Below are 13,032 nucleotides of genomic sequence, written 5' to 3' on the forward strand. Positions count from 1 at the left end.
ACGCTACTAAATGTAAAATAGATAGCTAGTGGGAAGCAGCCACATAGCACAGGGAGATCAGCTTGGTGCTTTGTGACCACCTAGAGGGGTGGGGTAGGGAGGGTGGGAGGGAGACGCAAGAGGGAGGAGATATGGGGATATATGTATATGTATAGCTGATTCACTTTGTTATAAAGCAGACACTAACACACCACTGTAAAGCAATTATACTCCAATAAAGATGTTAAAAAAAGAGAGAGAGGCCAGTAAGGAGAGTCTCAGCAAGCACCTGGGCAGATGGGCAGCCTTGAAGAGTTGCTGTGCCCTCTCATGCATGGGAGCAGCCAAATGATTTCTGTATCCCCAAGAGAAGTGGGGAAGTCACAGAGGGGCCCTCCAGATCTGAAGGAGTCATACAGCTGGGACCTAGGGACACCTCTGCAGCACCCTGCCTGGCTGATGTTCAAAGCCCAGTCCAAGTGACTGCCATCGCCATGGGTGTCAGTGTGAGCAGATGGCACTAGGGACTATGCACCCCTCTCCAACTCCTTAAGTCCCCAAGAAAAGGAGGAAACAGGAATCCCCAAAGCCACTAATGGCATCTTCTTTATGCCAGGCACTTGTTAGGCACTAGTATTAAAGCGATAAATAAAACATAAAAAAATAAAAGAAAACTAATCACAAAGAAAAAGGTGATCTCCAAAAAAAATTTTTTTTAATTTAAAAATTGAACTGGTGGGGGCTTCCCTGGTGGCGCAGTGGTTGAGAATCTGCCTGCTAATGCAGGGGACACGGGTTCGAGCCCTGGTCTGGGAAGATCCCACATACCGCGGAGCAACTAGTCCCGTGAGCCACAACTACTGAGCCTGCGCGTCTGGAGCCTGTGCTCCGCAACAAGAGAGGCCGCGATAGTGAGAGGCCCGCGCACCGTGATGAAGAGTGGCCCCCACTTGCCACAACTAGAGAAAGCCCTCGCACAGAAATGAAGACCCAACACAGCCAAAAATAAAATAAATAAATTTAAAAAAAGAATGATTGATTATCGATTATTAATTATAAAAAAAATTGAACTGGTAAGTTACATATTCCCAAGCAACAGAAGAGGCCAGAAGGCTAATATCTTAAAGATGCTAAGGCAATAAACAAACAGAAAAAAACCTGTCAACCTAGAATCAGTTAAACTATCATTCTGGAGTGAGGGTGAATAGAAACAGTTTCAGACTTACAAACTCATTTCTTTGAGACTTAAGCTCCCAGCTTACTTCTACTCTGCGCAACACTATATACCTTGTCATAATTCTTACTGATTTTAATATCTACTAGATATTAAAATATTAGGTATTACCCAATACCTTAGCTTCTGGATTTTCTGAAATCCTCTCTTCAAATTATCCACACTGCCTTGTAAGTTCACTCCCACGATTCAGCCATAATCAATAACATTAACTTCTCCATAGTCTCAGCTGCAGTCAGCCCACCCCTCCTAACTTTCCAGCTCATCTCTTGACTACTCTAATTTCAACATTCCCTCTACCTCACCAAAAAGTGCCATCCCATTAATTCTGCTGTTTTTGAACTATTCCTCACTGCCCTTAGATCCTCACTTCCTCCCTTATCCAACTAAAATTCCATGCTTCATCAACTTATACCCTTTCTCCTACTCCTGAAAGCCTCCATGTTTTGGTCACTTCATCAAACTTATCTGGCAAAAGCCCACGCTGGAATATGAGTCAGAATAACTATACGAGTCTGCAACAACAAACAACCCCCAAATCTCAGTGGCTTAACACAACAAAAATATAATTTCTCATTAATGTTATAAGTTGTACCTGGGTCACCAGGGAATGTGCTTCCAACAGTCACTCAGGAACAAACCCAGGCTAATGGAGGCTCCGTCATCTATAACTGCACCTCCTGGATCATATCCCTTTGCAGGAGAACGAGAGGGCTACCCAGGGCCACTTTACAGCTTTAGCCTGGAAGTCACACATATCATTTCCACTCTTGTCCACTGGCCAGAAATAGCCACACGGTCTCAGGCAACTGCAATGGGGGTGGGGGGGGGGGCGGGCCGTGAAACACAGAGGAGTGTATGGATAATGGATATTCAGGGAGCACTACGTTAAATGTCTTTGCAACATCTGACTAAATCCAACTTCCCATGCCTGCACAGCTAAACGTGGTGCAGCTGCCATCCTGTGATCAGCGGGTGACATTCATAGGCAGGAAGGCCTACCCATTGAGGAAGGTGGAAGACAAAGGACAGACCCAGGTACCAGACAGCATTGCTGGGTAGCCCGACCAGCCCCAGTCTCCTCCGAGGTGTCTTGTTACATGAGATATAAAACAAAAGAAAACAAAATCTATCTGTTTAAGCCACTATAATTGAGTTCTCTTTTTTAAGCCCAAATGAATTCTTCTTTTTTTCTTTATTTTGTTAAAATATATATATAACATGAAATTTACCAATCATTTTTAAGTGTACAATTCAGTGGCATTTTTACTCGCATTGTTGTACAATCATCACCACCATCCATCTCCAGAACTTATTCATCTTCCCAAACTGAAACTGTACCCATTCAACAACTCCCCCATTCCCCCTGCCCTCTAGCCCTGGCAACCAAAATACTTTCCATTTCTATGAATTTGACTACTCTAGGTATCTCATGTAAGTGGAATCATACACTTTTGTCCTTTTGTGACTGACTTAATTCAGTTAATATAATGTCCTCAAGGCTCATCCATATTGTAGCATGTTTCAGAATTTCCTTCCTTTTTAAGGTTGAATAATATTCCACTGTATGTACATAACACATTTTGCTTATCCATTCAACCACCAAGCGACATTTGGGGCCAAATGCATTCTTTTTTTTTTAAATAGATCTTTATTGGAGTATAATTGCTTCACAATACTGTGTTAGTTTCTGTTGCACAACAAAGCGAATCAGCCATATGCATACACATGTCCCCGTATCACCTTCCTCTTAAGCCTCCCTCCCACTCTCCCTATCCCACCCCTCTAGGTCATCGCAAAGCACCGAGCCGATCTTCCTGTGCTATGCTGCTGCTTCCCACCAGCCAACTATTTTACATTCGATAGTGTATATATGTCGATGCTACTCTCACTTCGCCCCAGCTTCCCCCTCTCACCCCATGTCCTCAAGTCCATTCTCTATGTCTACCTCTTTATTCCTGCCCTGCAACTAGGTTCATCAGTACCATTTTTTTTTTTTTTTAGATTCCATATATATGCGTTGGTGGGAAGGTAAATTGATACAACCACTATGGAAAACAGTATGGAGGTTCTTTAAAAAACTAAAAATAGAACTACCATATGACCCAGCAATCCCACTACTGGGCATATACCCTGAGAAAACCATAATTCAAAAAGAGACATGTACCAAGTGCATTCTTAATCTATATAGAAAGCCATTTGCTGGTGAAAGAAAATGGCTCAGAAAACTTTACATTGAAAGAAGATGACTTCTTCCTTTCAAACATACAACTTTGTATTGAGTCAAATACAATTTCTGATAAGTTCATGTAGATGTATTTATCAGACACCATTAGCACAAAGACATGAAAAAGATTATTTGGCTTGATAACGTTTATCTTAACTGAGTTATTTTGGAAAATTCATGATATGTTTAATTTCTACCAAAAACCAAATTTCTTTATAATTTGTTTGAATAAATAAGACTGATTTGATTAAAATAAATCCTTATGATGCCTGAAAACGGAGTCTTAGATATTTAAGAGCCCCTTTTATCCATGTAAGGGACGACCACTTCCCTGAGCCATGTGAAACCACTTCCACGAGGCCATCATTAGAGTGCCTATTTGTGGGTTTGTTTAGAATCCAAAAAAAGTTGCCAACTCGGAGGATACTAGAAGAGTTAATAGAGTATTTTTGTTTTTTCCTCATCTTGATGTTTCCAACAATGCCATCATTTCTCTAGTGAACACTCTGGCCTACATTACAGAAGAGCTTCTATATCTTTACTAAAGGAAAAACCTGAGAATTGTGGGTTAAGCAGCAGGGTTGCCTTCTGTGTTCTATGTATTCAATTTTCTCATTCTCTCATTCATTCTCTCCCTCTCCCTCACACACACACACACACACACACACACACACACACACACACACACACACACACACACACACACACACACACACACACACACACACACACACACACACACACACACACACACACACACACACACACACACACACACACACCTCCCTACCTTAAGGCCATAAAGTCCTGTAGAGTAAGGGTTAGTATTTTCTATTCGGCAGTCAGACTGATGTTTGAATCCAGCTGAGTGAGTCTGGGACTCTTTATTTAAGCCTCAGTTTCCTCTACTGTGAAAATGGGGAATGGGAGTAGTAACTACCTCACAAGGACAAAATGAGACAACAGACGTAAAACATTCAGCGTGGGGTTGGGCACTGAGTAAGCACTTCATACTGCAATGGATAATGACTGCCTTAAGAAAAGCCATTAGCTATCACTTTCCTGTCTCTCCTCATCCTTTTCTCTGTATTTTGTTTCTGTGAGAACAAGGTGATTCCCAGCTAGCCTGACAATCATCACTGAGAGCCTAGAATACATTTAAAGAGGAGTTCAGCCTTTGACTTGCAATTCTGAAAGCTGCTGCTTCCAAGAAAGCTGAGCTCTCACCTAGGGTCAAAATGATCACGTGGGTAAACCTTTCATTATCAGAACAAAACAAATAATATGATAAAGATTTCACTTAGTTTGGTAGGAAACATTTTAACTGTGGTTATCCAGGGATTATGGGTTATGCACGATCTTTGTTACGCATTCCTTCTGTTATTTTTCCCAATTCCAATAATAAACGCCTATCTTTCTTTCCCAAGAGGTTCAATGCCCAACATCAATGTTACACTCCTGCATTCACCATACTTTCTCTTCAGGTACAACAGCAAAGGGCAAGGCAGGGTCTCCCATTATGGGATTTGGTCCCATACACTTCACTGCCCTATAACTGAGTGCGTGAAGAATGCTCCAGGTGTTTTATTTCATCCACCCTCTGTCACACATTTGGTATTTTCACTTCAGCATTAGTGATAGATGCAGCCTTCAAATTAAGATAATTAAAAATATGTAACATAATAGCCCAATAAAGTCATATTGTCAAATCACGTTTTAATTCCAAAAGGTTAAGTGGCAAACTGAAAAGCATTTACAATAAGGACAGAGAAACATGAAAACTTACCAACTCTTGGCTGACACTTAAGATATGTCTTCACTGCATCTCAAGATAATTTTTAATTGTTTTATCTTCATCTCATTTAGTGGTGGCAGCAGTGGTGGGCATGAGCCAGATTATTACAAAACGAAAATTAAAAGGCCGTTATGTGTCAAGTTTTTAATGTAGGGTTTTAATCTACTGTTTAAATGGTAGAGGATTAGGATATAATTCCTCCAGAGGACCTAAAAATGAGATTAGGATTTTTAACTACAAATCCTAATCCCACAGATCTTTCTCTTCTTCTGGAGACTTTATTTCTTCTAAACCACTCTAACCTCAGTTCTGATACGAAGACCCCCAGAGAGGGAGAGTGAAGCTATATTCACAGGAGAGAAATACCCCACATTCCCAGGCGGCCTGCATCCCAGAGCAGGATCGGCAGGAACAAAAGCTCACATTCAGTACCCCTGGCACACTACCCATCTCCAAGGCTTCCTGATGATTTTCAAGTATTTATGTCATCTTATAAATGCTGCCATTCACGCTCACTGCGGCGAGTGGGCATCTGAAAAATCTTTCAACACATCCCCTGTTAGAAGTCCACAGGGACAGATAAGTAATGAGGAAAGGCCTTTCCAAATCTGAAAGGAAACATTTGGTACTTCAGTTTCCACTATTGCAACATCTCTTTTTCAACAAAGGAATTTATTACACAGTACGTCACCTTTTCCCTGTCAGAGGATTTACTGCCAATTTTGGAGTTGGGTTACTTCTGGTTTTCAAGTCTGTCTTGTGAAATTAAAGAGAGGGCTGCCTTAAAAGTGATAGAACACACGTGATTTCAGTCTTCAGAGTGTCCCCATGGCTATCAAACCTGGAACCTATTACATACAAGAAGAAAACGTAAGGAGCTTTATAAAGAGATGGAAGAAGTAGTGAAGATGTCTGATCCAGTCTAGTCCAAAGGGTATGGTCACCAACACACATTTAGTGTCTCCCCAGTATTCAGTTCTCTCTAACCTGTAACCCATCAGCATACTTTGGATATTTACAATAATCTATCAAAAACAACTTAGGCTTTTCCGATTTTTTTTATAAATAATAAATAACCAATAGAAAAACCAATTTTACAACTATCTCCTAGAGACCTCTCTTACAAACTAGGATGCAATTGATATGTGCTTTAGCCTTTCATAATTATTTAAAATACAGAAAAATATACTAGAATGGTGACAATTAAACAGGAAAATCTCTCATGTAGAGCACAGTGCTAGGCATATGCTAAATATACTAAATGCTTGATATTTATTACTTATTATACTAGTAACAATTTTATTGAGAAGGTATAACCAAACCACAAAAGATTTATCTGAAGAAGCAGTTGCATACATGGAAAGAATTCCAGTTTTGCGAATGCAAATATTTTCATAGACTGAAACCTGTTTCAAAGAAACTAAGACATACAAACAAACAAAAAAGTTTCAAAAAAAAATAAGTGTGAAAATCCTTGATCCAATCTGTCACAGCAGTGTCAGATATCTGTGGTTAACAACACAGAGGTGCCCACCCCAAAGCCTGAGTCTCTTCTTCTTTCCCTGGGCCCCTCTCTTTGTCAAAGTCACATCTCAGTGTGGGAACTTATCCAATACTCATGAGCATGAATACAGATGATGAAATAGGATCTTGCTTTCTGCTCTAAATTTTCTCAATTTAGTTATCTAAATACAACACTCTAATAAGGGCACCAGGGACACATGGTCCCAGGCAGCAGAAAGAATCAGAAAAATCACCCCAGCAGGAGTGGCTACGTTGGAGCCCCTATCGCTACTATTGCATTTGTCTGGAAAACATACTACATGTATGAGCATTAGACTTCTCTCCACTTGAGAATTTCATTAGAGCAGCAGCCATCACAGAAGCAGCACTGCTGGCCATGTTCAGTTGCTGCTCCTGTACAGCTTCTATCTGGATTTCTGTTCCATCAGGGAGGTGAGGGGAACCACCTCCAGCTGTGGAACCTGAAATGAGTCACTTAAGATCTCCGTACCTCAGTTTCTTCATTGGAAAAATAAATGGCTTAGCTTAAATGATTTCAAATTCCTCAGGACAAAATTTTATAGCTGGAAGTACTTTTGGAATTTCAATAACTTTTGGTAAAATTTAGTTAAGAGGCTTGCAATGAACTGACCACTTAGGAGAAAACACTTTTAAAAAGCTGTTAAATCACCATTAACTGATCAACTACCATGTACCTGGGGTTTTCACAAATGTCATCACTTAAAGGCCCTACAATTAACTTGCAAGGAAGGTACTGTCATCCCAATTTGACAAATAAGAAAAGTGAAGTGGAAGAGCTAAGAGTCTAAAATCCAAGTCTTGTAACTCTAATATGCTTGTTTCAAGATAGTCCACCACTGCAGAAATAAGGCTAATATCAGCACGCAAATAAAGGAGATACAAGCAAAGAAAACTCAAAAGCCTCAAAAACCTGAATCCACGATCAAGATCAAAGTAATAATTACCTGCAGATAAGTAGCACAACAAATACTGATACCAATACTTAGGACTGTACATAGCCCTCAATTTTAATCATGACATCCTAAAAACAATCATTAAACAGTCCCAAAGGAATAATGTTAAAAGTGGAGATTTCATTTTGCATCAAAACCATAGTGTGCATTTTATGAGTTAAAAAAAAAAAAGCCAAGACATAGCTGTAAACATCTACAATAATGTAGATGTGATGTAATGTAAAATAAATATTTCAGCACACATATTGATTATATATGGAGTATGAAGCCCACAGACAGAAAGAACATAAGCAAGACAGTTATACTATACTGTAAATTTAACCTATAACTACTAAGCCAGCCAATATATTAAACATTTAATTAATAATTTTCCTAATGACAAAATTTAGAAGTGATTTATGAGGCTGATTTGAATGGCCAGGGCCTCTTTAAAAGCCGAAAAGGGAAGTTTGAGTTGATGTTACATCTCAGTAAATTCCTCTGTACAAAAGAGAGGCAATATATAAATCATTTCATCAGTTTCAAAGCTGTACTCAGAATTTAAAAACAACATTCCGTGTTTAGAGGCCTTGTGAAATAAGATGGAAAAAAAGTGTTAAATCTGTTCACCAGTCATTGCTTATCCCTTTCTCTACTCAACACAGCATCAAGGGTGGTTCTGAGATTGGAGAAAGACAGAAAAGTTCTGAAGGTGGAAAGGAAAATGGTAATCATATTCATTTGTCTAGATCAGAGTAGAAATTAAGGAATAAGAATAAAGAAATGGTCCCAAAGTTTTCCTACCACCAACTAGCATAACCATCATATAAGCAGGTAAAAGAAGGAAAAAGCAAAATAGGTAGACCACATCAAATGAGACATGTAGCAAAGGCAAATAGACAATATAAAATTAAGCATTTTTCAAGGTTTTCATTTAACACTATTATTAAGAAATAATGTTAGTAAAAGAAGGAAATACACACACTTGTATTACTTTTTAACTTTTTATTTTAGCCAAGAAATTTATTTACAATTTTATTCAATTACCTAAGATTATGCTTCCTAATTTCCCCAAAGTTATGAGAAAAAAAGATGTATCTTTGCCTAAAATTAAACAGTTTCAGTCAATACACAGAATTCTCCACGAAAACCCATGCATAGATTCCACAGGGTCCACAAACCCCAGATTAAGAACCCACACAGCTATCATTTTATTTAAACATCTATAAGCATATAGTTATAAACCAGTAGGCTAAACTTTCATTTTGATTTCCAATAAAAATATTTACTGCTGAGACCATGAACTCCATGTGAGAAAGGCAACAGTGACAATATCATGACCCAGAGGCTAACATGGAAATTACAGTGAAAATAATAAAATTAGGTTATCATATTAGAATCATACCATTTCCTGTTAAAAAGAAATAGGGATCCTTGGGAAAATGACTGGTTCTGAGTCTGGCTAAAGAAGTGACCAAGAGGAGCCTGAAGCATCTTGTTCTACTGAAAAGCAAGGAAGCTCTCAAAGATAGTCACGGCAAAGACCACAGAAGCCAGCTTAAAGCGGCTTCCATTGACAAGAGATGGAACAACTTTACCAGCAAAAAGAATAAAACGGTTCCAAACTCTTGACCATGTCTTGCAAGCCACCAAAACTGATCACTTGAATTTCCACTTCTAGTTAAGAGGAAGAAATCTTCAAGAGTCTATCACTCCCACCCTAACAACAAAAGCCAACAAAGGCCACCCTAACAACGAGAACCAATAAGCCAGTTAAGCTACAACACTACAGTTTTTTAAAAACTCAGAGAGATAACGATGCAAAAATATCTCAATGAACTAAATTCCCACAAGGGACAAGCCTTTCCTATGACAGAAGAGGCCAATGGCTTTTTTATCACCCAGAAAGCAGTAGGGAAAGGAGAAATGCTACAGATGAGGTTAAGGAGAAACTAGCTGAACTAGTCATTTAACAAACTTTAAATGACCACACTGTGGGCTGATAGGATGAATTAGAATCCAGAGAAGCCCCATTCACTGAGCAAATCTGATTTCACTCATTGACTCCTTCCTGTAGGTCCTCACCAAGAGCAGGGCTTCCTGGTGCGGGGCTGGGGAGCTGAAAGATATCCACACCCTCAGGCACACAGGTCCTCCCTAAGTGTAAAGCAGAAGTGCTGAAGGCTGGGAACAGAACAGGAAAGCTAAAAGACAGCCTCCTCCACCTACCTGGATGCATAGAGCTATCACCCAAGGCAAGGCAGTAAAAAAAAAAGAAAGAAAGAAGAAAAAGGAGGGATAGGGAAAGGGGGAGGGAGAGGGAGAAGGAGAGAAAGACAGAAGTTTCCCCATGATTCCAAAAGCTGACAGGTGAACAATAAATAACATAAAGAGATATCGGCAGTTTTGCTGGTATTCAGATCCCAAGCTCTGCCTAATGGTAAATCCTAATACTAGCACTGAAATATCGAAAGCCAGGAGTGAATTGTGTCTACTGCTGCAAGAATACCCAGCCCCAACTCAATTACAAATAACACTGCAGATGTATGTAAAAAGGAGTGTGTCCCTTTTTAGTGGCAAATATTTTCTTCAGTCTTGTCTGTATTCCAAACATAATGTTTAGCATACAATCAATAATTATGAGATAAATGAAAAAGCCAAAACATGCCCTATAAACAAGAGAAGGAACAGTAAACAGAAGCAGACTACTAATGGCCCAGATGCTGGAATTATCAGATACAAACCTTAAACTAACTAAAATAATTATTTTATGTAACTATCTAATGGAAAAGGTGGAAATTTTCATAAAAATATGGGAAATCTCAGCGAGACAATCTTCAAATATGAACCAAACAGAAACACTTTAAATAAAAAATATAGTATCAAAAATGAAAATGCATTCAATGGGCTTAAGAGCAAATAGGAGGAGGCAGTTAGGGGAACCCACCAGGCCAGAACCTTCTGGAACTCTTTCCTGAGAGAACTGTGATGAAGATGTGGACCAGTGGATTTGAAAGCTATAGCAGTTCCTCTGAGGGGAGCCGGAGGCTACACACAGTCCCCTGGGGGCTTTGGATCACCGACACCTTCCCAAGCCAAAAAGAAATCTAGAGCCCGAGCTCAGCATATTGTACCCTGTACCATATCTCAGCTGTTTTCTGCTACTCTGGTTGATGAAGTGTTCAAAATTGGAAATGTTGAGATTTCATAGGTCACTATTGTGGGGATAATCAGAAATGCAGAGAAGGCTGCAACCAACATTGTTTACAAAACAGATGATGTGACGGCTGCACCCATGGATGTTCGCCAGTGGGTTGACACAGGTGATGCCAGCAGTGAAAACACTGTGGTTCCTCCAGAAACATATGTGAAAGTGGCTGGTCATCTGAGATCTTTTCAGAACAAGAAAAGCCTGGTGGCCTTTAAGATCATGCCCCTGGAGGATATGTATGAGTTCACTACACATATTCTGGAAGTAGTCAATGCACACATGATGCTGAGCAGGTCTAACAGCCAACCCTCAGCAGGGAGAGCACCTATCAGCAATCCAGGAATGGGTGAAGCTGGGAACTTTGGTGGGAATAGCTTCATGCCAGCAAATGGCCTCACTGTGGCCCAGAACCAGGTACTGAATTTGATTAAGGCTTGCCCAAGGCCTGAAGGATTGAACTTTCAGGATCTCAAGAATCAGCTCCAACACATGACCGTAGCCTCAATCAAGCAAGCTGTGGATTTTCTAAGCAACGAGGGACACATTTATTCCACTGTGGATGATGATCATTTTAAATCCACAGACACAGAATAACTGGATCTAACTGGGTACCCGAGATATTTTCCAGCTGGACTTTTTACGCAATCTCTCATCTCCAGCTGTGCATATATTTGGCAGGTTGACTTCTAGGAAGTAGGTTTCACCTATAAAGGGTTCCAATTGACATCCTTTTGAAACTTACTACTCTTCTGTGTTTTTGAAGCTCAGAGGGATATGGGCAACTGACAGGGATGTAAACCAGGGCAAAATTTCTTAAAGAAGTTACAAATTAGTTAGTTACAATATCAGGATAAATGGAATTGGAAGAGGGATGCTACCAAGAGGGTTGGGCGGTATTACTTAAATAATACTCAGGAGTTTTTCTTCCTGAATTGTTTCCTGTTAAGAGCAGGACTAGGGCCTGTCAGCAGACAGCTAGCCACGAAGCCCACTAACCTCTGCCTGTTTTTGTTCCCCGCTTTGGTTATGTGTTGTTACTTTCAGAATTGCACTTTCTTTCACCTTGTCATAATTGCTGCCAAAAGTGTGTTTTTATAAGCATGAGGTTCTAGAATGGTGGCTTCGTGGGGCAGAGAGAAAGGTATGTGTTTTGTACAAAATAAGTACATTCATATGTTTAATAAAATAGTTCTACTATTGCAGTAACTTGTAAAAATGTTCTTATTTTTTTACACTGTAATAATTAATACTTTATCATCTCAGCTAATTCTGAGATAAGTTAATGAGATGTAACATGCAAATAAAAGTTCTATAACTGCTTTAAAAAAAAGAGCAAATAGGATAGCAAAAGAAAGGATCAGTGAACTTAATAATAGTCATAATAAATTATCCAAACTGAAACATAGAGAGGTAAAGAATGACTAAAAATGGAACAAAGCTCTCCATATCTACAGGATAATACATACAATGGCAATCCCAGAAGTAGAAAAGAGGATAGGACAGAAGAAATATCTGAAGATATAATGGTTGAGAATCCTCCAAACTTGGGAAATGACATCAATGTAATAACCCAAGGAGCTCAGCAAAGCCCAAAAAGGATAAACACAAAGAATAACAGATTTAGGGACATCATAATCAAACTGCTGAAAACCAAAAATAAAATATTAAAAACAGGCAGGAAAAAAAAAGACATACAAGGGGACAACCATAAAACTTCTCACCAGAAACAGCAGAAGGACAATGGAATGACATCTTTAATTACTGAAGGAAAAAACAGTTAATATAGAATTCTCTATGCAGAGAAAATATCCTTCAAAAATAAAGGGGAAATAAAGACATTTCTGATAGAAGAAGATGAGAAGACTGATCACCAGCAGATCTGAACTATAAATATACTAAAGGGCATTCTAAGGAAAATAATACCAGCAGAAGACTGATGTTAGAAATAAAGAGTACCAGAAAGATAAACTACTTGGGTAAATTTTTTTAAAAAAAACTTTAAAGCTATTAGGCATGTGTGGGTGTGTACATGGGTGTGTAAGTGGGTGTAAATTTCTTTAAAAGACAACTATTTAAAGCAAAAATAAATAATGATGAGATACTGTGGCA

The 13,032-nt window shown here is 39.2% G+C and overlaps 2 protein-coding genes across 5 annotated transcripts in view; one reads left to right on the plus strand and one right to left on the minus strand.

Annotated features, from left to right (window-relative positions):
• The window catches only part of TASP1 (taspase 1), a 240,470-nt gene that overhangs the window by 102,003 nt on the left and 125,435 nt on the right, over positions 1-13,032 (minus strand). The window lies entirely within an intron of this gene.
• LOC309816957 (replication protein A 32 kDa subunit-like) lies at positions 10,645-11,971 on the plus strand. The gene is given in 3 exon segments (XM_082644792.1): positions 10,645-10,747; positions 10,749-10,920; positions 10,924-11,971. Coding segments are annotated over 3 exon segments (813 nt in total). The 5' UTR covers positions 10,645-10,700; the 3' UTR covers positions 11,518-11,971.

The sequence above is a fragment of the Mesoplodon mirus genome (genome assembly GCF_964341445.2).
Source record: "Mesoplodon mirus genome assembly, chromosome: 15".
NCBI classification, from domain to species: domain Eukaryota; kingdom Metazoa; phylum Chordata; class Mammalia; order Artiodactyla; family Ziphiidae; genus Mesoplodon; species Mesoplodon mirus.